The 27,373-nt window shown below is 40.1% G+C and overlaps 1 protein-coding gene across 6 annotated transcripts in view; it reads right to left on the minus strand.

Moving 5' to 3' along the window:
• PRELID2 (PRELI domain containing 2) overlaps positions 1–27,373 on the minus strand; it is a 336,098-nt gene that overhangs the window by 256,794 nt on the left and 51,931 nt on the right. For 3 of the 6 annotated variants that reach the window (XM_031011220.3, XM_031011219.3, XM_063706848.1), the window contains 2 exons: positions 8,465–8,534; positions 254–4,060 (listed from right to left, as the gene is read on the minus strand). In XM_031011220.3, coding sequence (XP_030867080.1) covers positions 8,475–8,534 — 60 coding nt within the window. In that variant the 3' untranslated portion in view covers positions 254–4,060; positions 8,465–8,474. Of the gene's footprint in view, positions 1–253; positions 4,061–8,464; positions 8,535–27,373 lie in introns of those variants that run through there. The other 3 variants (XR_008679908.2, XR_010133959.1, XM_055387294.2) reach the window with 1 other exon arrangement.

Raw genomic sequence — 27,373 nt, forward strand, 5'->3', positions numbered from 1 at the left:
ACTTCATCCCACATAAAAATTTGGCCTGATAATTTTTTGAGTTTTAATCCTCTTAAGTTTCACATTATAGAACTGAATACACAAAAACACTAACACAGCTGGGGGAGACAATGGTTTATTGATCAAGAGAAATCATTTCTAGCAATATCTCACTTGCCGTGAGGTCACAAATACGACAACTGCAGATGAGGATAAAGAAGTAAGTTAGAGGAAGAGAGCTGAGCCATTGAAATAATGTCACCAAGTCAATGTAGCAAAGTACATTCATTTTTATTGCTAGAACAGCCTCTCAAAACCTCATTCAAATCCTCTCTACTCTTATTCAACATGTAGTATGCAGTTACACAATTTCCCAACCCCAAGGCAAATTAGAGAAAGCTTCCTAGAGGTAGGCACAGTAATGGGAGAGATAAATGACAGATAAAAGTGAGGGAAAAGAAAAACTCTAAAAACCATGGTAGAACTCAAAGAGCAAATGTATCTGGAGCCTTCAGTGTAGGGACTTTAACAAAACTAAGTAGGACCTGAAAGAATTAAAAACATATATGACGACTCTGAAAAGATTTAATTATCCCCAGTAGACTGTTTGCAAAAGCAGAGAAATGTATACTAAATTAAGAAATAGTTTGATGTAGATGATTGAAATAAAGTAAAAAAGATGTGCAAGTTAAAAGAATAACCTTGAGTTTTCTACACCATGCACCACACAATGTCTGATAAACGAGTATCAGTACATATATACGGCTTATAAAATACACAAAGTAGTTCATAGAAAAAGAATACAGCACCTTTTTCATCCATATATGACTGAAACTATAAAAGCCCCTTCCTGGTAAAAGCACCTCAATCATATAGGGATAGTTCAAGTCAGCTTCTCTCTGCATAAGAACTTTATACTGTGTCCTGAATGATCAACTGAAATTCCACGAATCAGAATCGCTGGGGAAAGGGACTGAGGACCTGCACGTTAGCACATTGCCCCAAAGATTTCTGGTACATGTAAAGTCTGAGAATCACAGGGTAAATCATCGCCTTGAAGACAGGAGGAGACTGGCCAGGTCTGTGAATTAACCCTTTCCCACTCTTGTTTCTAGTGTGCCCAATAAGGCTGTACTCCTGGTTTTGACATTTCTTAAGCTACACAGTACAGAATAAAAAACATGGACTTCTAAATGTTTTATCACAAAACATATAATTAAAAAAAATTAACAAGCCCTAATTAATTCCAAAAAGAGGACAGACACAGTGGCTCAAGCCTATAATCCCAGCACTTTGGGAGGCAGAGGCAGAGGCAGGAGGATCATTTGAGGCCAGAAGTTCAAGACCAGCCTGATCAACATAGTGAGACCCTATCTCAAAAAAAAGTAAATGAAAAAAAAAAAAAAAAAAGACCATAAAATTTCTAAGCCATATATGTGAAGTTGGAAGCAATAGCTGCCTGCAGGGGGAAAATTACTGAGTGAGGAAAAGTAATCCCTGAGGATTAGTTAGGAATGAGGAGGAAGATACATCTAAAAGTAGTCTTAGAGGAGAGGCAGAATACAACGTACATCCAGAGTACAAAAATGCAAATCTATTAAAGCTTGGCCAGGATGTTTAGGCCTGTCCGTAACACTCTGGAAGCAGAGGCTAAAAACTACTGGCTGGCAAACATGTTTTTTGTTTTGGCCAGCACAATGTTTTAAACAATTCTGAATTGGTTGCCAATAAAAAACTAGGAGATTTTTTTTTAATTCTGTCTTTTCTTAGAAAATTGGAAATAGGAAATACTAAAAAAGACCAACGACACAACCGCACTGTGCTGGAACCAGACACACAAGGCAGAAATTCAACCTCTCTGTGCCTCAGTCTATTTCTAATAAAAAAAATTCCTGCTACAAAGATCCTTTCCAACCACAGAGATATTAAGAAAAAAATTAGATAATGTCTGCAAATACCTAAAAGTCACCGTAGTGTTCTTAGCTGCCCACTGGAACTACCAAAGGAGTTTTTTTAAAAGCTGATGCCTTGGTTCCACTACCTGAGATTCTGATTTTTGGTCTGAGAAGCAACCCAGGCATCAGAATTGCAGAAAGCTCCCCAAGCAATCCTACCAGACAGCCAAGGTTGAGAACTCCTGCCTTCAGAGGATGGGAGTTGTTGAGTGTGAAGGGTTAAACTTACTCTAATGTCAACCTCCAAATACAAATTTCTTGCCTCTCACTTCCACAATAATTAGCATCACCTCTTATTTTTTGAAATAGGCTATTACTCCAAAAGCCTACCAAATGCCATTTACAAATTGGAAAAAAAAGGTCAAAGTGTGTTTTAGTTTCTACCATTATTTTTCCCTTATGAAGCTGAAAAGAAATTAAGAGACAAAATTCAGGCAGCACAAAGAGCTCAGATACAATAAGAACAGGCTCACAGTGGCAGGCTTGTATGAAAAAATACAATTGCTTTGAAATTCATCAATGGATTAAGTAGAAAATTTTTCAGACATTTAAAAAAAAAAGATTTCCCCAAGACTCTCCAGTAACGGCCTGAATTTTTTTTTTTTTTTTTTTTTTTTTTTTTTGTGATGTAGTCTTGCTCTGTCACCCAGGCTGGGGTGCAGTGGCACAATCTCGGCTTATTGCAACCTTCACCTCCTGAGTTCAAGCAATTCTCCTGCCTCAGACTCCCAAGTAGCTAGGATTACAGGCATGCGCCACCACGCCCAGCTAATTTTTTTGTATTTTTAGTAGAGACGGGGTTTCACCATATTGGCCAGGCTGGTCTCGAACTCCTGACCTTGTGATCCACCCGCCTCGGCCTCCCAAAGTACTGGGATTACAGGCATGAGCCACCACCCCCTGCCCTGATTTTCATCTTAAGAAGATGAATTTCAAATTATTACCTCTCTTCAAGATTTTTTAGGTAGTATGTATTTATATTTTGGCTTCTGATCACGAGAAATGCAAACTACTGCCATCTAAGTTTCAAACAGTAGTACCACTTTACGTTACAGTTAAAAAGTACATTTGCAAAATGTTTTACATAATAATGGCTTCCATTTCCTGGACTTCTACTATGTACTAGGCAGCGTGCTAGGTACTTCATAGGCATGATCTCAAATCAGTCCAACAACCTCACAAAATTAATTCTATCATCTTGTTTCACAAATTTTTTTAAATGAGATTCAGAAAGATTTAAAATTATGTTCATGATCACTGAGCAAGTGGGTGCCAGCACTTGGATTCAAACCCAGGTCTGTCTGTTGACTTAAAACCCTGCACAAAATTACCTTGTTTAATCATCATAACGCATTGGCGGAAAGACCTGTGCCTGATTATCCCCATTTGCCCAATAAAAAACAGAGAGGTTAATGATTTGCTTGCTCACCATCACAGAACGAATTCGCAGAAGAGAAACTGCCTTCCCACTCTTCATTTCATGTTTTTTTTCAGAGGACCAAATCACAGTTTACATATTACATTCTAAAAGCTATACTTATGGCAGTTACATACTACTTATGGATAGGATAAAAATCTCCTGATTTCTGAGAATCTTAAACATTGTTATAAATACGGCTTAGCTTCAACATAGGTCTGGTACATTCCTGTTTGTTCCAGTCCACCCGTGAATCAGGTACCAGTTCAACTCCCTTATTGGTTCCAGAATCCCCTCACAAATCCTAGGAACAACGGTGCTGATAACATAAGGGCACAAGCACCCTCTCCGGCCTTTATCCTGTCCTTAGCTGCCCTGACACCATCACCAGACAACCAGCAGAACACCCTGAGGAAGGGCACACTTATCTTACATGGGTCTTTTTTCCTTTATTTGTAAAATTATAAAGAGATTGTGTCATAAAAATCCAGCAAGAAGGTCTTATCTCCCTGAGTCCCACTATTCGAAGCAGGCTCCCAGAGGAGGGTATCATTTTATGTCCTGGCAAGAAGGTCTTCTCTTCTTGAAGCTGCCAACACTGTATCCTCAAACCTGTATTCCAGAAACTGTGTCTGTGATGTGCTGTGGCCAATAAGTGATTCTCAAAAAATAAAATAAAAATAAAAAAGTAGACACGGATACAGCTCTCCTGCAAGAGAAAGCAAACAGGCTTTATCACCTCATAAACATGTCTCACCAATCAATACTTATTTGCCCTCTTTTCTGAAGCAACTCTTCAGAGTCCACTTGAATACTATCACTACGGATAATTCTTGAAATTGCATTTCTCCCTCCTAATGATCTTCGAACAAGGCAAGCACCTCATTTTATTAAGTCCAACAACCCAAAGGAGCTGGTTCAGAGAAGAGTTAAGATATAGCTAAAATTGAGATCTTAATCATTCCAGTGTGATAGAACTCTGCTATGTTGTCAAATCTCACCAAGCCTGATCTCCCGACTGCCAGTGGCAAGAACAGACAGCTGTCAGGGTTATTTGTTTTATTCAAAAATGACAGGAAATCAAAAATCTATCAAAGGGATGTGTCAACAGCAATGCCACAAGCATATTGGTTAGTGAGATTTATGTGTCTCCATTTTGGCTCATGACAAAAATCACCTTCTAAGCTTTCTCATTTTCAAATGCCCACTTGGACATACAGGTCAGAGAGTTCTGTGAAGTATCTTTAATGTTAGGTACAATGTAGAACGTAGTCACTTTCTATGTGAATTTAAATTATGCAAATTTAAAATGTGGTATGATATAAAAATATTAAATACTGTCTCCTTATGCAGATTTCTGCAAATCCCACAAAACGTCTTTTAAGTATTAAAAATTGCAAAATTCCAAAGCTGAAAAAATTGAGTAAATTACAAATAGCACCTACCCTCTAGCCTCACCACAGTGCCACTTTATGTGCCAAACTAAATGCCTATATGTCTACTCCATTGTGTACGTGCATTGGAACTTTATGAGCAATTTTAGTGACCACTGTTGCTGGTATTTTAACTTCCTGTTATTGTCATTTTAATACCTTTTTATGTCTTAATATAAAATCAGCCAAGTCTTCACAAAGTGTTGACGTTAGAGCTAATGCAAGAAAAACAAACTGTCAAACTATAAACTTTAGGGGTAAGACGTGATCAAACACTATATTTTGAAAGGCCAAACAATCACCACAACACTCCTTGATGTTAATTGAGGACACTCAATCAGTAGGCAAAAATTTTCTTCAAGGACCAGACAGTAAATATTTTAGGCTTTGCAGCTATAAGGTCACTGTTATAACTATTCAACTCTGCAGTTGTAGCTTTGAACATAGTTAGAAGCATAGTTGTGTTCCAATAAAACTTTGTGTATAAAAGCAGGCAGCCGGCTAAATTTGGTTTACAGGCTGTAGTTTTCTGACCTCTACTTTATTATAGCTATAGAGCTAATTTCCCCCACTTCTTTTAATGTAGCATTTTACAACGCATGAAAACAGTAGTACCCCCACCTACAGCCACCCCCTCCATTTTCCATACAGTTAATTCTGAGAAATTAAAAAGTTCCATTAAAATAGGCATATTTCAAACTTGACAAACTTTGTAAAAATAGTCAAGAAAATGGGAGAAAAGGAAAGGAATAAGCTGGCAGTATTCGATGCAACATCAAATTGTAGATTTATGTGGTAAGAGTACATACATACATATACATATATCCCCTACTTTACAGTTACTCCTCTGAGAAAACTGGTCATGAATTTTGAGAGTTTGAATTATATAAATCCTTCAGGAAATTTCATTGCATTGAATGCATTAAATGCAACTGTCCTGTACTAAACTCCTGGTTATATTCAGACCTCGACCATTTCACTTAAGAGAAGAGAGTAAGTTGGTTTTCACAAACAATACGATGCCCTGAGTTCATGGCTTAGCCCTCAACCACAGGACAAAAACACAAACAAACAAACATAAAAAACACACCAGCCTGGGCAACATAGGGAGACTTCACCTCTATAAAAAAGGAAAAAATTAGCCAGGTGTGGTGGTGCACGCCTATGGTCCCATCTACTAAGGGGGCTGAGGTGTGAGGATTGCTTGAACCCCAGAGGTCAAGGCTATGGTGAGCCGTGATTGCACTACTGTACCCCAGCCTGGGCGACAGAACAGTGAGACCCTGTCTCAAAATAAAACAAAACAAAACACAGAACACGGGTAACAAGACAATAGGTAATGCTGTAAACTTGTTTAATTTACTCATCTTCACTACCAACATTTAAATCCAAATTGATTTAAAGTACAAGTTGATGTGAATCTCACCTCCCCTCTTTTCAACTGCATTTGCTCCAGGGTGGAGCCTGGCCACATTTAAGCAACGAAAAAGGGGGCAAACAAGAAGCTAAGATGCTAAAATCAGGGAAAAGCCATACAAAGAATATCATTCTTCCTATTAATCAAAAGTTGACCGAATACATGACAACAATATCTAACTCCTAGCTATTAGCTTTCTCAGTGCCCTGGCATTTCATCTGTCTCCACCCAGAGAAGTGAACTCATTTAAAACTGCCATTCTCAAAGTGTGGCCCCAGGACCATGATCACCATCACTTGGAAATCTGTTAGAAACACAAACGCTCAGGCCCCATCTCAGACCTACTGAATCAGAACTTGGGGAGTGGGGCCCACCAATCTGTGTTAACAAATCCTCCAGATGACTCTGATGCTCAAGAAAGTTTCAAAAACACTAATTAGAAGTTTGAAGACCAATAGGTGCATACCTTTCCCATGGAAATGGAGACCCCTCATTCCCTCATTTACCTTGGAGCTGACTCGAGATCTCACCCTCCAGAGTAAGATGGGATCTGTGCCTAAGCATGCAAGTACAAGAGGTGCTTAGTGAGCCTCACAAATATGCTAGCCGAGAAAAACAGGGAGATGTGGCCAAGTTGTTCTCTATAATTTTTTAAGGAACAGGGTGGGTGTAGGAGTAAACCATATTTAGATTCAATTCCAACATTTATGAGCACCTGCTATGTGTATGCCTATGCTAAATGAAATTATCTTGTTTAGCTTTTCCAGTAATAAAGGAGTCTATTAATATGTATTAAGTATACAGAGGTTTAATATTAATCAAAATGGAGTCCAACCTGCAAATAAGCAGAAAGACTTTACAATTCTCCAAATGATGTTCATTCACAGGTCTGGACAGCATGCTTTACACGCCAAGGTGATTGTATATGATGTTCCTTTTGCTTCTTTTTGGTTAACTGCTCTCACACTTTATTGTTTATCACAATTAGAATACCAGGTTGCTTACACAAGACCACATGTCTCAACTTTTAAACCAACACAAGAAAACCTGAGGTAATTCTACATTACCCAAGGCAAAGTTTGTTTTATTCAAAGGTTTCAACTCTCAGATGTTAAAAACCTAAGGCCTGACCAGGCACAGTGGCTCACGCCTGTAATCCTAGCACTTTGGGAGGCTGAGGCAGGTGGATCACGAAGTCAGGAGTTCAAGACCAGCCTGGCCAGCATGGTGAAACCCCATCTCTACTAAAAATACAAAAATTAGCCGGGCATGATGGTGCACACCTGTAGTTCCTGCCTCTCAGGAGACTGAAGCAGGAGAATGGCTTGAACCCGGGAGGCGGAGGTTGCAGGGAGGTGGAGGCTGTAGTGAGCCGAGATCACACCACTGCACTCCAGCCTGGGCAACAGAGCAAGATTCCATCTCAAACAAACAAAAACAAAAAAACCTAAGGCCTATAAATTCTGTAAGATGTAAACCTACCATACTCATTTATTTTGGGCTTTGATTCTTTCTTAAATAACTCTGCCCTGCCCTTTCCACTATAAAGACCATTCTCCCTGATTCAGCCAATAGAAATTTAGGAGGTGGGGGTAGGGAGTTGAGTAGTTCTGCAATCCCCCACTATCTGTTAACCCTATACCATTTGCCCTAAACTAGATGTGGCACGTGCTTCAGCATGAGTGCTGTCCTCCTTCCATCCTGTGCCCGTGGCAGACACTGTTAACCACCAAGGCACTCTTACCCAGAGCCTGGGAATTACTCTCAAGACTTCAGAATCCCTTTCAATAGCATTTCAGGCAGTTACCCACAATCAGTGGAAATACATATGACTAATAAGAGATATTTGTTTCACTGGCCAATCAACATGCCCCTTCATTGTTTCTCTTCCTGCTCCAATTACACTTTTAAAGCCTTCCTTTGATTATTTTCAGAACAAAAACATTAAGCCTCAGTTAATCTGAGCTGCAGTCTTTACAAATCTATGACACCTTGAGGCTCTCAATCATGGTAGATTGTGCAACAGTTTTAACAATTTGAATAGAGTTGTAACCCAGCATGTAATACAAAACTGCTCTGAAAATCAAAGAACCAAGTAAATAAAAGTACTGAAGAGATAAAACACCTGTGAAATAGTATTCTGTGCATATAACTGGGAAATGTGCAGTGTGAACAGCCCAGGGAGGCTGCTGTAGAATACCAGGCTGATAAGCATGAAAATATGGCTTGCGTAAATAATTCTGACTTTGCTTTTGGTACTCACTGATGATTCTTTATTCAGCTAAGGGGGCACCACACTGTTCCTTTAGCAGCATCTCCATGATTCTAATTCCCTATAGAAAGAAGGAAAAAAAATTAAAATGCCCTATTTCACAGACAAGTACTTTTACATTTATCACAACCTTTTCCCTTCAAAGAATCCAGGTCATGGCCATATATTCATTTCAACGAAGTAGGCTCATAGCCATACCTGACATTTTTATAATATTTTACTCAGCAATTTCACATACATTATCTCCGCATGTGCTCAGAACTACTCAGGGACATAGGCAGAACGGAGCTTATGATCTCCATTTTAAACATAAGAAAACAGCCCAAGAGTAGTTAAATAACTTCTTGAAAGTGGCCCTGCCAGAGCTAGAATGATAATGGCAGTAGTTAATATTCATTGAACATTTACAAATATGCTAGATTCACTGCTGGGGTTTTATGTGCATTACCTGGGGGTAGCGAGTGCTTTGGTGTACCACTGAGACCCCTCCCAGAACTAAAGCACTCCTTCCCTTTCCACCAAGACTGTAGGCTGCTGCTGGCACACAGCCACCCTCTGCCAAAGGGAGCTGCCTTACCTGAAGTCATGTCCCTCCAGGGGCAGCATACATCATTGGATGACTGGTCTGCACAGGGGTATAAAGACCTGGCCCCCTTCCCTTAATTTGGGACAACTCTGAGGAGCATCCAACCCTCAAAGCTCCCCAAGGGATCAGCTAAGACCTTTGTTAGAAGTGCATTGCAGTTCAAAAATCCCTTCCCGTACCCCATGACAAGAGTTGTTCCTGAGTGCGCTCTCCAATACCGCCTGCAGGCAAATCTCAAACTGAGTCTGTGCCCCAAGAGCTGACCTAGGACACCTTAATACACATAAAACCTCCAAATAAGTACTATCCTTACCCACATTTTACTGACGAGGAAACAGAAACTCAAAGAGGTTTAAATAATTTCCCCGAAGTTACACAACTATTAAATAATAAAGCCAGGGAAACAGCACAGGCACCCTCTTCCTTTTCAAAGGCCTCCATGAACCTTCTTGCAATGTTCATTCTGCTACTGTCCATACCCACCTGTCTACTCAGCATCCTGTCCAGAAAAATTCTACCTTGGAAGAAAGAAGAAAGCATAAATTCCTTTCCTCCTTAAAGGACAAGCTTTACAGACCAGAGGATAAACCTTCAAGTGGGAAGACAGGGTTATGATGCAATTATAAACTGAGGTCTCCAGGACATCAAAGTTGGATCCATGGGAAAGGGAGCTGCTATTTTCAGAGACCTGAGCCTGAGAATTATTGCAGAGAAGAATAATGATAAGGGGAACTTATAATACAGATCCCCAGGCCCCTCCCAGGAAAATTCTGATTTAATGGGACTCAAGCAGGCACCAGAGCTCTATGCCCTTAAGAGGCACCCATACGATCCTCTTATGATTAGGCAGGGCTGTGAACACCAAGTGGGCTTGCAGGAAAAAGGCAGGGACTTCCTACTTGGGATCTAAGCCCAGGGATGGGGACGGAGGGTAATCAAAGGCATCGCTAGAGAAGACAATAAAATATATTTAACACCAAAGTAGACTAAACTAAAGTTAGTATTTCCTTGAGGATTCAGAAGGTCCTTCAGATTCTGCCTGGCCCTCACCACAAATACTACCATTATCTTGGAAGGAAGAAGTATTATTGGATCTTGAGAGAATGCTGAGTAGTAAGGAGTGTTTGCTAAACCAAAGCAGCAAACCATAGGACCAGGAGCACCACTGTCAGAGGTAGGAGACCTGAGTTCTAGTCACAGCTCCACCAATCATTCTGCTAGGTACCTTAGGCTGATCACTTTTACTGAGGAGTAACATAGACCACAGAGGTCAGGGCACTGAGAGCTAGATGGGATTAGTGCTTTCTATACCCAGCTGCACTCTAGCATTACTAAGGGGAGTCACAAAAGAAAACAGACTCCCAAGAGTCTACCCAAGAGTGTGTTTGACTCAGTCAGAAATTTCAAGGCTCAGGCCTGAGTCTGTATGTGTGTAACATACTTCATGTTGATAAGGACAGGTGGCAGGAAAATACTGGGTAGAAAAGGGCAGTCCCTGGTGAGGGCCACACCCTCAAGCCTGGACCTGTGGCCCAAAGTCAGAATATACATTCCTGTTTTCCCATATGAATGTTGCCTTTTCCAAAACCACCCTGGCCCACCCCACCCCCCATCCTGTACCCATAAAAACCCCAGGCCCCACTGGTGGAGTGGCAGAGCGGCAGAGGAGAGAGGAGAAGAAGCAGCTGGACACTGGAGAGAAGCAGCTTGACTTCAGAGGGATGGCTTGATGGCAGGACCTCAGAGAGGAATTCAGCCAAGGACAGCCAAACTCCAGGGGACAATCACCTTTCCACTCCATCCCCTTTCCAGCTCCCCATCCCGCTGAGAGCCACTTCCACTGCTCAGTAAAATCCTCCACATTCACCACCCTTCAATTCGTTCACACCACCTGATTCTTCCTGGATGCAGGACAAGGAGCCGGGTGCAAGTGCAAGAGGCTGTCACACTGACCCTCCACTGAGCTGTTTAACACTTAAGCCATCTACGAATGACAAAGCTAAAAGAGCACACTATAACACGCACTCTCTGGGGTTCTGAGGGTCAAAGGCAACCTCTAGATGCTTCCATAGGCCCGCACAGAGTTCTGCTCCTGCTGGTTGCCCAAAAGCACTCATCCTGGCATCTGCACCTGCTCACCTGTGTACTCCCCCTTTTGCAAGGGGTTGAGAGCTGCTTGCTGAGTAAATGAGGCAACCCCTTCATAAGTCATGGGAAGGGGTTAGAGAACTATCCCATTTCAATGTGATTCTGAAACACAACCAGTTCATTTACTAGAATTTGTAAATAGCAGCTTTACACCATCTCTTCCAACTCTGACAGTCTTGGAATTGATGAAACAGGTTATCCTTAATCATTTCTGAAGATATAGTATATACTACACTCTTAAGAGGTACCTGCCATTTAAAGAATTAGGGGAGGCCAGGCACAGTGGCTCATGCCTGTAATCCCAGTACTTTGGGAGGCCAAGGCAGGTGGATCACGAGGTCAAGAGATGGAGACCATCCTGGCCAACATGGTGAAACCCCATCTCTACTAAAAATACAAAAGTTAGCTGGGCGTGGTGGTGGGTGCCTGTAGTCCCAGCTACTCAGGAGGCTAAGACAGGAGAATTGCTTGAACCAGGGAGGCAAAGGTTGCAGTGAGCCAAGAGCACGCCACCGCACTCCAGCCTGGTGACAGAGCGAGACTCCGTCTCAAAAAAAAAAAAAAAAAAAAAAAAGAATTAGGGGAAAGGGGATTGGGGACAAGGGACGAAACAACCAGTGAAATGAAATTTAACTAAATTCTTAACAGAAAACCTGCATTGTGCCCCTTTTTGTTTTTATTCCCTTAACAACAGACCCAGTTAACAAATATGTACTATGCACCTACTATGTGCACTGGGGATTAAATGGCGAATGAACAAGATAGTTCCTGCCCCCATGGAGTTTACAGTCTAGTAGATTCCAGAAAATTTTCATTCCCTCATTTCACTTTTGTATTCTAACAAATCTCTGGACAATAATTAAATGTCTTCTTTCTATTTTCAGGAAGAATAAAAACTATCACATTAATTCTCTTTCAAGCTTCTATTTACAGAGTAGAGCATAAATCCAGACGGTATGACTTTAAAATAAGAAAAGCACACTCCTTCCCTAGGAGGTGAGGACCTGCAAACTTTCCCATCCATCTAAATTAAGACCTCCACCACTTATTGAACTGAACACTAATTGACATAAGTGAAGACTGAGGTTTTCATTGGGAATTGAAAGATGTTATTTATTGAATCAATTAAGTTCACAGGGTGACAGTTGATTTTTCTTTCCCTTTTTCCCCCCCTCTCATACCACTTTAGTCTTTTTAAGCAGAACAGTTAGAAATGGAACATGAAGAATGGGGGCAGGGAGAGAGAGGCCTATAAAAGAAAAAAGAAAAAAAACACCTAACAGGGAAGCTAAGCCATGATTTAGTACCTCTCTTTGGGAAAGAAGGACCAAATCAAAGCCCAATCAATAGAGTCCTTTCAAATAAAGTTCCAACGCTTAAATCTCAACCCCCAGGAGATCAGGCTTAAAGGGGCTAAATTTACACCACTTATCACACAATGATGCCTGAAATGCAGAACAAACATTAAGTAGATCTACCTTTATAGATAAGGCTTAAAAGCTTTTTGGACTGACAAACCATAAACCAGCTTGATTTTATTATTTCTTTCCCCTCTGAGATTTTTTTTTTCTCTATTACAAGGCTATCTTTCTCTATTTGCCAATGTACAGATAAGTGAGCTATCTCGCAGTTCATTTCCCTAATACCAGAGCTGTGCTGGCCAAATCTATCCCCACAAAGGAGTCTCAGAGTCAGATTCAAAACACTTCACAAATTCTCCACTCTAAGAGTCTCTGAGAAATAGCTGATTATTACTAAAAACACAAACTTGTCTTAAGAGGAGCAGGAATAAGTTGAAACTAAAGGTGGCTAAATTCAAACAGTATATTTACTTTGCTATAAAACTGATCCTTCCTTAAGAAGCTCTGATTTATGTAGGAGGCTTGGAAGAGAGTAGTATTAGACCAAACAAAAATTTTCTAAAGCAGTTCTCAAAAGGTGCATCCACAGGGAGCTCTTAACAAAACAGAATTGCTCATTCAATTATCAGTGATAAAAGATTGGTGTTAAAGACCCCCACTGGAAATAATGCTTTCTTGTGGGTCATGGCTTTGGAGTAAACACCATGAACTGATGCGCCCACTGTGTGTAAGGAAGGGCAGGGAAGCTACGTGGAACAGGGATGCAGATAAGACAAGAAGCCTCTACTCAATGGACCATTGGCCTCTTCAGAGGAAATAGAGGAATTAAAAATAACTGAAAGGCAACACAGCCTCTGAAAAACACTATGACTTTTAAAAGAAAAAAGTACAGTAATGTGCTGCTTGATGACATTTCAGTCAATGACAGATGATATATATGATGGTGGTCCCACAGGACTGTATAGGAGCTGAAAAAATCCTATCACCTGGTGACCTTGTAGCTGTCATAGCCCAATACATTCCTCATGTGTTTGTGGTGACGTTGGTGTGACCAAAACTACTGCACTGCCAGTTGTAAAAGAGTATAGCACATATAATTATAATATCATAATACTTGATAACGATGGTAAATGACTATACTACTGGTTTATATATTTATTATGTTGTACTTTTTATCATTTTAGAATCTACTTCTACTTATGAAAAAAAATTAACTATAGGGCCAGGCATGGTGGCACTTTGGGAGAGGCTGAGGTGGGAGGATCGCTTAAGGCCAGGAGTTTGAGACCAGCTTTGGCAACATAGTAAGACCCCTTCTCTATTAAAAAAAAAAAAAAATTTAATTAGCCAGGTGCAGTGACATGAGCCTGTAGTCTTACCTACTTAGGATCACTTGAGTTCAGGAGTTTGAGGCTGCAGTGAACTATGATTATGCCACTGCATTACAGCCTGGGCAACAAAGTGAGAGACCCTGTCTCTGAAAAAAAAGTTAACTGTAAAACAGCCTCAGGCAGGTCCTTCAGGAGGTATATCAGAAGAAGGCATTGTTATCACAGCAGATGACAGCTCCATGTTACTGCCCCTGAAGACTTTCCAATGGGACAAGATGTGAAGGTGAAAGACAATGAGATTGATGATCCTGATTCTGTGTAGGCCTAGGCTAACGTGTGAATGTATATGCCTTTGCTTTTAACAAAAAAGTTTAAAAAGTAAAAATTAAAATTAAAAATTTTAAAAATACAAAAAAGTTTCTAGAATAAGGATATAAAGAAAAAATATTTTTGCATACCTGTGCAATGTGTTTGAGTTTTAAGCTAAGGGTTATAACAAAATAGTCAAAAAGTTAAAATTCACAATTTTATAGAGTAAAAAATGTTAAAGCAAGCTAAGGTTATTTTGTTATTGAAGAAACAAAAGTATTTGTTTATAAATGTAGTGTAGCCTAAGTGCAAAGGGTTTATAAATCTGTAGTAATGCACAGTAATGTCCAGTAAAGTCCCATGCCTTCCTACTCACCACTTACTGACTCGCCCACCCAGAGCAACTTCCAATCCTGCAAGCTTCATTCAGAGTAAGTGTCCTATACAGGTATACCCTTTTTTTAATCTTTTATACCATATGTTTACTCTACTGTTTCCTATATTTAGCTATGTTTGGATACACAAATAGTTATCATTGTGTTACAATTGCCTACAGTATTCAGTACAGTACATGAGTACAGATTTATAACCTAGGAACAACTGGCTGTACCATATAGCCTGGGTATGTTGTAGGCGGCTCTATCGTCTAGGTTTGTGGATGTGCACTCTATGAGGTTTGTACAATGACAAAATCGTCTAATAATATATTTCTCAGAATGTATCCCTGTTGCTAAGTGACTGTATAATGGAAGAAAGGAAGTAGAAACTAATGTTGCAGGAAGGAAGGACTTGAAGAAGCCACTTGAAGAAGAGGGATTTGAGTAAGACCCAAAGTCTAGTCATAAGTGTGACACACAGAGATAAAGGGAAAGACCAAGCAGAAGGAGGCTTAAGAAAATGGATGGGAGTGGCCGGGCGCAGTGGCTCATGCCTATAATCCCAGCACTTTGGGAGGCTGAGGCAGGTGGATCACCTGAGGTCAGGAGTTCAAGACCAGCCTGACCAACATGAAGAAACGCCGTCTCTACTAAAAATACAAAATTAGCCAGGTGTGGTGACACATGCCTGTAATCCCAGCTACTTGGGAGGCTGAGGCAGGAGAACTGCTTGAACGTGGGAGGCGAAGATTGCGGTGAGCCGAGATCGCGCCACTGCACTCCAGCCTGGGCAATAAGAGCAAGACTCCATCTCAAAAAAAAAGCAAGAAAGAAAATGGATGGGAGTGGGAACTGCATGGGAGGAAGGAAGAGATGAAGGGAGGAAAGGGGGAAGGGATCTACATCCAGTTGTCTCATCAAAAGGTAAGAGAATACTGCATGACACTTCTCCATGAAGAGATCTTCTACCACAATAAAGCAACTTTTATGCAACTTTTAATCTGATGCTGTCTAATCCTTTTAGACGCAGAACTTTATCTAGAAAGTGGAATAACACCTAATAATAATCTAAAATAAACAGTTAAAATTCATTGGCACATACAGTGTGCCAAGCACTTTGCCTGCAATCACTTATTTTACCCTCCCATCTCCCCTTTTTTTTTTTTTGGATGAGACCAAGGCTCAGAGAAATTAAACAACCTGTTCAAAATCACACAGTAACTAAACCTCAATTTGACAGGAGGCAATCAGGCTCAAGAATCCAGGACCCTGAATCTTACTACACTGTGGGGATGGGAAGTTTAAATGAGAATGCAAAAGTGAAAACCCCCGACGCACTGTTGGAACTAGTCTGTGTTGTGCTGCTGTAACAGAATACTATAGGCTGAGTGATTTGTAAACAAAAAAAAAGTTTATTTGGCTTAGAGTGCTGGAGGCTGGGAAGTCTAAGATTGAGGGAGTGCATCTGGTGAGTGCCTTCTTGCTGTGTTATAACATGGCAGAAGGCACCACTTGGCAAGAGAGCATGTACAAGAAACCAAGAGATTGAACTCACAGTTTCAAGCCCTTTTATAATTGGCATGAATCCATTCAAAGGGGTGGAGCCCTCACTATCTAAACACTTCTCATTAGATCACTTCCAACACCGTTGCACCAAGGATTAAGTTTCCAACACGTGCCTTGGGGGGACACATTCAAACCATAGCAGGTACATAGCAAGAGCTTTTCTTCCTTTCTTTATTGGCTGTATTCAAAGAGCCTAATAAGTAAGTCAAGTATTTTAGTCCTGCTCCCAAACAAAATAACATGAATCTTAATATATGAATCAATATCTAATCCCATCTACAAACTGTTTTAAAGACAATGTTTTTTCAATTAGAAATAGCCTGATAGACTGTATGGCTTCAATATAATTTTCTCATAGTAGCTAATAAACTCTTGAGTAAGATTCATTTTTATTTTTATAAGCAACCCAAAATCTTTAGGTGTAACTGCAGAACATCAAATGATACAATAATTCAGATGTCTTTGCTTCACATTATAAAGCTTTCTCTCTCCTTAAAGAGAATATTTAATTTTCACAATTTATAATGGAAAAGAATATATCCTCAAATAATAAAGTCTAAAAATTGGAAAGGACCTTATATTTTCTAGTCCGGATAGGAAACTCTAAGCAAAGAATCAAAAATGGTCCATCTGATTTAAAGAGATTTCCTGCAATCAAATAACAGAATGAAAGATCAATTAAAAAATCATGTTGCTGATTTTCAAATAAACCCTAATCTAACATGAAGATTTAAGTCGCTGGTGTTTTTCTATTTTACAAAGTTACTTCCGCCACCTTCCAATGTGACTCAATTAATCTATTTTCATTTTGAATTTTAAAAAATTTGACCTGCATATAATTTTATTTTTCCTCACTTGCACTTCATGCAAAATATGGCCTCTCCCCCAGTGCCATGTCCATCCATGACATTTGTAACAGTTGATCATCTGTTACCTGCTGGAAACCTCCATTCATGGGAAGCATACTGTTCCTTAGTCCATCTGTGCTTAATTACGAGACAGTGCTTCCTCACATTGAAGAGTAAGGAACTGTTTTAGTGGCTGGCACCAGAGCATCCCAGTACCAACTCCTGTACTCTCAACTGTGCCCAAGTGAAAAGCAACAAGGTTCCTATTATTTCCCCTTTATCAGCCATTTTTTCACTATTCATCAGACTTAAGCTCAGTCATAATTTTCCCTTTTTTCTTCCCTATTCTGAGATAAAGTGGTTAGCAGCATGCTTGTACATTTTATCAACAAATTGTCTTTAGCAGAATAAATGAATCCAATTGATGCTCAAATAATAAATAAATCTAACAGCTGCCCAGATAATTCTGCTTTTATCTTCTATCTCTACCCTTCTCCTTCCCCACAGGTTCATGCAATTCTGTAAGTCAATGATCTTCTTTACATAAAAGGTCAGTCTACTGTGTCTTCAAGTCAGGTGTTTCCTTTCAACAAAATAGAATTTTTCAAAGCCATATTTCAGTCAAAAACCAATCTCACCAAACCTCAATATTGAATCTAACAATAATTTATTATGGGGTTACTGTATGCTGACACTTTACTTACATTATCTCATTTAACCCTCTCAATAGTTCCGTGAGGTAAGACAGTTCTGCTCTCACCATTTCCAGGTAAGAAAACTCAGCCTCAGAGAGGTAAATGACTTGTTCAAAGTCATGTAGCTAGCAAGTGGCAGACCTAGGATTTAAATCTGGATTTCTCCACCTCATTCCACAACGAGTGCTTACTTACCTCACTGAATGTGTTTCTGTGCCTGAAAATGTGTACAGGGAAGAGAATAAGTACACTTCCCTGCAGGATCACTCCTGAAGATTAAATGAGGCAACATATAAAGCTACTGGCACACAACAGACTTTTGTTAACCATTACCTCCCATTCTTCCCATGTCCTAAAAAGTAGCTACTGATTTATATATGGACTCTATCTGACTAGGGGCCCCTCATAATGGGACTCCCGCAGTGAGGCACCTCCCCACATTCAGCTAGAGGCTGATGACCTATAGGAAATACCAGCAGGGGCTCACCTCATGCTTGCTCACATTTTCCTCGCCCTTCACATCACCTCTAAGAGTCACTAACACTTCTGTTTCACACTATTAGGCCCAGCAGGGTAAACCAGGTTTCCTCAGGTCATAGTGGTCATCAAAGACAGAACTAGAATCCAGTTCCAGGGAAAGAACTAATTAGCAAGCAAGCTAAGGCCTCTATCTACTAGTCTGTGCTGAGCACATTACATGCCTTCACCCTCACATCCTACCTACAAGTCAATTACATAAGAAAAATGAAGTTCAGCTAGGTTAAAAAAGGTGACCAAAGACACTCAATTAATAAATGGCAAAATCAGGCCAGGCACAATGGCTGACACCTATAAACCCAGCCTCCGGTGGGTGGATCACTTGAAGTCAGGAGTTTGAGACCAGCCTGGCCAACATGGTGAAACCCCATCTCCACAAAAAATACAAAACTTAGCCAGGCATGGTGATGTACGCCTGTGGCCCCAGCTAGTCAGGAGGCTGAGGTTGGAGAATCACTTGAACTTGGGAGGTGGAGGTTGCAGTGAGCTGAAATCAAGCCACTGCACTCCAGCCTGAGCAACACAATAAGACTCCATCTCAAAAAAAAAAAAGAAAAAGTAGCATAATCCAGCTTCACACCCTGATTTTTATGACTCTGAGCCTTCCGTATACTATCTCCTTGAAAAGATGTGTTTATAGGGTTTTCTCAAATTACCAAAAAATGACATGTCAGCTTCAGCACATTCCTTCCTACAATCAAAAAATAATTTCCATCTACATCTGTGTGGTTTTAATTTTATTAATTTAGAAGAGGCAGGGAACATGTAGTTCTTGAAATTGCCATAAGAAAAAAAGCACCTCCCCATGTATGCAAATGAATTTTGTTTTGAGCTGACACTAAGTGAAGCTCCCTTGTGCACTCTGGAGAAGCCAGAAGAGAAACATTCCACAGGGAAGCATTTCTGCTTTAACACAATATCTGCCTGTTAGAATTCCATTGTGTAATGCCAACATGGAGGGCCCTTCACTTCCCACTAAAAGCCTTTCAGTACTGAACAAGGTCATCATTTCTTGGGGACAAAACCCACAGTGGGTGAATGAAGTACAAGGTTAGCCAGAGTGCTGTCATTAACAAAAGCAACATAAATATGATAGCTTGACTTCACTCCTCATCCTTTGCACTACCTGTGGAGTGAAGGAACAGTAAGTCCATGGCAAGTTTAGGAAGTGACGTTTGTGTTTTAATTCCACACACTTAACATTACAAATTAAAAAGAGTAATCAGAAAAAAAAAAGCTACATACAGGAAAGCTACTAAATGATTAAAAAATAAAATCTCTATATGCAGATAATAGCCTAAAAATAAACCATGGGCTGTTTTTAAGTCAACTATTTGCAAAGAAAAAAAATGCCTGCAGTGCTTATAGTCACCCCTTATCTGTAGTTTTGTTTTCCACAGTTTCAGTTACCCACAGTCGACTGTGGTCCAAAAATATTAAGTGGAAAATTCCAGAAATAAAAAATTCATAAGTTTTTAAGTGCATGACATTCTGAGACGTGTGATGAAATCTTCTGTCCTGGCACATGAATCATCTCTTTGTCCAGGATATCCACACTGTAGACACTGCTGGCCTATTAGTCACTCTGTAGCCCTCTGAGCTCTCAGATCAACCGTTGCAGTATCACTGTGCCTGTGTTCAAGTAACTCTTATTTTACTTCATAAGGGCACCAAAGTGCAAAAGTAGTGATGCTGGCAATTCAGATATGTTGAAGAGAAGCCACAATGTGTTTCCTGTAAGTGAAAAGGTGAAAGTTCTCGAATGAAGAAAGAAAGAAAAAAAATCATGTGCTGAGGTTGCTAAGATCTATGGTAAGAACAAGTCTTCTATCCATGAAACTGTGAAGAAGGAAAAAGAAATTTGTACATAGTGTATGTAGAGTTCCATACTATCCACCGTTTCAGGCATCCACTGGGGGTCTTGGGACATGTCCACCAAAGATAAGGGGGACTACTGTATATACAAATGCTCTTTCAAGCTCCTAAACCCTGTAATAAACTGGTAAGGGGAAGGAGACACTGAAGAAATAGATGTAATAATGTTGATACTTCTTAAAAGTTGCTCTGCTATTTCAGTTGCTAACTAAGTGGGGAGTGTTCTTGGTTAATCCCCAGGATATTCGTTGTATGATTTGGTTGAGATATCCCTGCATGGATTATTATCTCTCACATGGATGATGTTCCAAATCTACCATCTGTCTTTAATGTTAAACAGTCTAGTAAAATTATTCCTTTCAATAAAAAAATTAAAGGCTTGTATTTTTAAAAAATTCACAAATCCTTCACTTGGTGAACTGCAAGGGTGGGATTGTTTTAAAAGACCAAGTGTTGTAAGCAATTCTGGCTCTTGTTTGGAGACTGATGCAAAATTCCCAAGACTGAGGGACAGCTCTGATTCACATCTTATATGGAATTTGGCCAACAAATTCAGGTTCTCTAAAAAATAGTTTGTTACAGTGGCTGAAGTAAAGAAGTGAGCTGCTGGAAAAGTAAAATGAGGGGGAATTTCCTTTTTTGTTTTAGAGACGGGGTCTCACACTCTGTTGCCCAGGCTGGAGTGCAGCAGTTCAATCGTAGCTCACTGAGGCCTTGAACTCCTGGGCTCAAGCAATCCTCCCACCTCAGCCTCTTCAGTAGGTGGGATTACAGGCATGCATGAGCCACTGCACCCAGCATGAGAGGAAATTTTCAGTACCTTAAAGCCAGGCAGCCTAGTAATTATGTGCTCAGTCTGAGTCCCACTGTCTAGTTTAAATCTGGATTCTACCACTCACCACCTGTGCGATCTTGGGCAAGTCAACTCACTTCTCTATGCCTCCTCATCTATAAAATGGTAATGATAGTGATGGCAGCAGCTGCTCCAAATGGCCTGCCACTGCCATCACTGCTGGCTGCAACAGGGAGGCACGGCCAGGGCTGCACACTCCATGAAGCTGGCAGGAGCCCAGGGGCAGGTGGGAGCCCCGCCTGCCTGCGCGCAGCTACAGCCGCCCAAACTGCAGCTGCAGACCCAGGCCTCCTGCTCCACGGAGCAGGTAGAAACCCTGCCCCCATGGGCACAGCTGCAACCGCCCAAAGCACACTGCAAACCAAGGCTTCCCTACACTCTTGGGGGCCAGGGGGTGGGAAGGGCCCCCGTGCACTCACAGGCTTGGAAGTGCCTGTCCCTGCTGCCTGGCTTCTCTCAGCTGTCAGGAACTGCTCCAATCTCAGAGCAACATCAGGGCTGAATCTGGACACCATGAATGGCAGCAGGAGGCAGACAGGTTCCTGGACAGAAGGGTGCAGGTCCTTGATGAAGCCCCATCTTCAGGCCAGGGAGGGCCTGAAGGCTGGGGGCAGGGCTGCCAGTCCCACCAGAGTGGGAATTTGTGTGCCTTTTCTGGGCCTGCGTATGGCCACCCAACTGGTGCACACTTTCTCCCCTCTGAGGCCCATAAAAGATCCAGGCTCAATCAGAGCTGAGCAGATGTTGGGACAACCAGCCACAGAGAAGAGCTACCCACTCCAGGGCCTCCTCTCTGCTGACAGCTCTAGAAATAGGATTATCAGCTGCAGAGGGGAGCAACCCACTCCAGAGCCTCCTCTCTGCTGAGAGATACAGGGACGACTGGATGACCTGCCTGCAGAGAGGAGCTTCTCACTCCAGGGTCTCCTCTCTGCTAGGGGCTGCACACTCTATGGGACACCCTGGATGTGGAAAGGGGCTACACACTGTGAGTCCCTCTGAGCTGTTCTATCACTCAGTAAAGCTCCTTTCTGTCTTACTCATCCTCCATTTGTCCATGCATCTCAATCTTCCTGATCACAGAACAAGAACTCAGTACCCGCCAAGCTGAAACAGCTACAACACAAACAGTGCCAACTGGGGAAGCTGCTTGTAGTGCGCCTGGCCCAGCCACAGCTTTGCAGAGAACTGGCATCCATGCCAGCATCTAGAGCTGCCTGCCCCACGGCAGCAGCTGGTGTGTCCAACTGCTTAGTGGCTGTACTCCACGCTTGCTCACACACCCCTCGCTGCTCCACGCCTGACTCACAGTCTCCCTGGAGGCGTGGAAGCCAGGGCGGTAGTGTGAACTAAGCACAGCCTGCCAGGCCGACTGGGTGGAATGAGCCCAGCAGGCCCAAGTAAAACTCAGGCAAAGGTGTCACCAGCCACAGGTTTCCAGCCAGAAAAATGATACCCCAAAGATCCTGTAACAATAGTACTCACCATAGTGAATTGTATGGTGGATGCTAAGCAAATTGGATGAGGTAATACATGCAACATACTCAGGATGATTGATGTCTGGGGCATAGAAAGTACTCAAAAAATATGACCTGTTACTGTTACCTTTCTGATTACTCCTGTGTCATATAGAAAGCGCCTCTGCTTTTAAGAGTTTTGTTAAAAGATAATAGAATGAAAACATAAAGTCTAACCCTTTTGGAAAATAATATTATAATATGTTCATTTGTTCATTAATTCAATAAATATTTATTGAGCATTGATGATGTGCTAGGTACTAAGGATAAAGTGGTAAGCCTTAAACAGAAGCCTGTCTTTCAGTGAGAGAGATAAAAAACATATTCAAAGGACCATGAAAGTAGTCACATACAGTTAAGAGTGCTTCATGGAATCTTTTCTAAGGCAATGGTACAAAAATATGAAAGGTTATATGTATAAAGTTGTTTCACATGGTGTCATTTATAATGGTAAAAGTGGAAATAACCTGAATGTTCAATACTAAAGGGCGATATAAATTATTACCTAACTATTTAATGAAATATTATATAATCATTAAAATGATGAATTTGAAGTTTATGTAGTTACTGTGAAAGGGATTTATTATAAAATATTACTTGAAAAAAGCAAGAAATGAAATTGTACTAACACTGTTTAATTATGACTGTGTTTAAAATTTGCATATGAGACTAAAAGGAAATACGCCAATTTGGGTAACAATGAAAAGATAACAGTTATCATTTATGAAGTATTTATTGTGTGCCAAGGTATTTTAAGTACTTCCTTATACTATCTCCTTCACTCTCATACTCATAAGATAGACAGTATTATTCATATTTCACCCAGAGAGAGGTTAAGTTCATCCATACTCTATGAGGGAGGGCACTCTGATTTAAATCCACATTAGGTTGATTCCAAAGACAGGCCAATCATAACCACTAAACAATTATTTATAATGTCATAATGGGAAAAATAAGTTATTGTTTTTAACTATCTTGCATTTTACTTTTTAAGTAATGTTAATAACAACAACTAGCTTGAGCCCAGGAGTTCAAGACCAGCCTGGGCAACATGGTGAGACCTCGTCTCTTAAAATAACAACAGGGGCCGGGCATGGTGGCTCTCGCCCATAATCCCAGCACTTTGGGAGGCCGAGGCAGGTGGATCACCTGAGGTCAGGAGTTCAAGACCAGACTGGCCAACATGGCAAAACCCCATCTCTACTAAAAATATAAAAATTAGCCAGGTGTGGTGGCAGGTGCCTGTAATCTCAGCTACTCAGGAGGCTGAGGCAGGAGAATCACTTGAACCCAGGAGGTGGAGGTTGCAGTGAGCCAAGATCCAGCTGGGCAACAAAGTGAGACTCCACCTCAAAACGACAACAATAACAACCGATCATTTGTTGTTGCCACATCCTATCCTAAGAGCTTCATGTACATAGCTCATTTACTCCTCACAATACTCTACAAAGTAGGTTCCAATATTGTCCTCCTTTTATAGATGAGGAACATGAGACACAGAAAATTAAATGGCTCAGCCAAGGTCATACAGCTGGTCAGGGCAGAGCATTCTGCTGGCTTCAAAGGGAGCTGAGGAAAAAGAACATAAATGGCTCTACTGGAAATATAATTTAAAATATTTACGTGCAGGTAGTACCTATTTAAAACATTGTTAAATAAGTTTTTTTAATTTTGTTTAAAGATTTTAAAAGTCTTTTTAGGAGGAGCATGATAAGTTTTTAAATTTTGAACTATTTCAAATATATCAGGAAGTTCAGAGAATAATAGAAAAACCAATAGGTTTTAACAAATGTTAATGTCTAAAAATAACAAAAGCTACACTCCACTAAAGGCCCCTGATTGAGGAAATTTTAATTATAGCCTTTAAATTCTACTTAAATTGGGACTCAATAAGAAAGGAGTTACTTAACTCTCAAAAAGCCACCATTTTCCTTTGGAAATTCAGAGATGGTGAGCTGGAATCTAAGGAAAGAAGCTAGCCAAGGAAAAAGGAGTCAAATCTCAGACAGCAAATGGAATTCAAAAAAACTGAAAGTGACAAAGAAATTTCACTCCAACAAATCCCGCTTCACTAGACACAATGCTTCCTTTTCTCCTAACAACAGGCAGACACTGCAGCCTCCTCCCCACCGCCTTCCTGGGTCACTGCCTGCTGCCCATTAGGGGTGGCTACAACCAAAGGAGTCTTTCAGGAAGGATGAAATTCTATCTTAGAGTGGGGAGCCAGGATGAGAAATCACAATAGACAAAGGGAGGGAGAATGCTCCAGGGGAACAGCTGGACACCTCAGAGAGCTCAAGGAGCACTGAAGTAGCATGCTGCAGGGCTTAAGGACACAGCTGTTGCTAAACTAGTAGACATATCCTTAAACGAAATTACCTTTACAATTCAAGTAGCTCTACCCAGAATTCTGTATTAGTCCCTCAGCTGATATGTCTGAATGACATTTTCCTGGTCTTTTTGGTCAAACTAAAAGACTTAATTCAACACAAAGAGCCTAGGAAAATCCAAGCCCAATCCTGTAAGTAATGATGCCCTTTTTGATTTACAACAGACGTGTTCCTAAAGGCACTTAGTCCACACAATGTGCAGATGCAGCCCCTATATTTATATTTTTATATATGTATGTGTGTGTATATAGATATACTATATATCTATATACACACTATATATATACTATATATATACACACTATATATACTATATATACACACTATATATATACTTATATATACACACTATATATATACTTATATATACACACTATATATATACTATATATATACACACACGCACTATATATATACACTATATATATACTATATATATACTATATATATACTATATATACTATATATATAGTATATATATAGTATATATATACTATATATATAGTATATATATACTATATATATACTATATATATAGTATATATATAGTATATATATACTATATATATACTATATATACTATATATATACTATATATATGCTATATATATACTATATATATACTATATATAGTATATATATGCTATATATATACTATATATATACTATATATAGTATATATATGCTATATATATACTATATATATACTATATATACACTATATATATACTATATATATACTATATATACTATATATATACTATATATACTATATATATACTATATATACACTATATATAGTATATATATACTATATATACACTATATATACTATATATATACTATATATACTATATATATTATATATATACTATATATATACTATATATATACTATATATATAGTATATATATATATATACACTATATCTATATACACACATACAAATACACAATTTGTTTTTGGTATTTCAACGCAGCCTGGCCAGAGCTGTAGCAGCTTTCAATTCTATGCCTGCCGTAGGTTTATACGAGGTACATGAAGATTTATAGTGGCCACAAATTCCTATTTTCTCATTGTCTTTGTCTTTGAATTTAGCACAAAAGAGTGAGAGAACAGGTTCAGAAAACTAATAGATTGGTTGGAAATTCCATCCAGAACAGCGGAGAGAACACAGCTCCCAAATCTCTTTGGAGAGATTAGAGGAACTAGTGGGTGTGAGAGTAGAGGAACACTAAGAAAGCAAGTCTCATATTAAGTGTTTTGAAGATGAGGACATTTTTCCCTATAGTCTAACAAGTGTCTACTTCAAAGTCATATGTACACCCAGTGCTGATAGAGACGAGCCATGCATTTGTCTTGTCTCCTTCATCTGAACTCTTTGGGACTCTGACCTCCCTGTCAGGGAATCAAAGTGAACGGCGGTTGAGAGGATGGGCTCTGAGGTCAGACCACCTGGATTCAAATTCCAGTTCTGCCACTTACTGGCTGATGACTTTGTGCAAGGAATTGGACCTTTGTGTGCTTCTATTTCCTCATCTGTAAAACAGAAAAGTGGGAGTAACCACAGTCTCTGTTCCAGAAGGTAACTGGGAAAACTAAATGTTCATACAACAGTGTAGCACTTGGCTCATGGTAAACACTCAATAAATTACAGCTACTATTATATTATATCTGGTCTTCCCCAAAGTTTCCAAAGGCTGTGTTTATAGAAGGCATAGATTGAAAATAAGCCAACATATTTATGGTAATAGAATTATAAAATGAAATTTTAACAACCCTACCTACCACATGCTTACCATGCCTTCTGCTAATTAGCATTTTATAAAATTATGTTTCTTATTTTTAAATATTTTATTGCCATCTCAACCCTTGACTACAAACTTGTTAAATGAATTACCTCCGATGCTCTTAAATCCCTAGTTAGCTTAAACTACTACATTTTGATGCAGGGCTTAAAGACTATTTGTCAGACAGAAAAATCTTGGTTAGACACTGAAGGAAGGGAGAGAGAATTTTTTTTAAAAAGTCATACAATTGCCTAATTGAAAATGACCTACCCAGTTAAGTCTGATTTTACAGAAGATGTTAGTGAAGCTCAGAGCAACTAGCTCAAGCAACACAGCCCTTAGAGAGCGGCCAAGACAGGGCCAGAGCCCAGGTCTCCTGACTCCTGGCTGGGTTGACAGGCTCCTCACCGCACTGTGTGGAGAGGCACTTTCTCCCATCACTATGCTCTAACACATCTGGAGCTCAGGAAACCACTTACTTCATTTCAGGCAAGAGCTTGACTTCCGAGATTTCATCTAGTTTCATAGAAGGCAACGTCCCAGCATTTCAGCTGGTAAACCAACCAAGAATTCCCAAAAGCTTTACCACTGAGCAAAGTCTGTTACAACCAGGATGAATTCAAATGAGCCATCAAGGGATTTTGGATTCCCAGGTTTCACAGTCAAGGTAAAGGCATTGATTTAAACTCAGCAGAAGGAACAAAAAAATGTATCACT

This window comes from Gorilla gorilla, chromosome 4 (assembly GCF_029281585.2).
Source record: "Gorilla gorilla gorilla isolate KB3781 chromosome 4, NHGRI_mGorGor1-v2.1_pri, whole genome shotgun sequence".
Classification (NCBI taxonomy): Eukaryota; Metazoa; Chordata; class Mammalia; order Primates; family Hominidae; genus Gorilla; species Gorilla gorilla.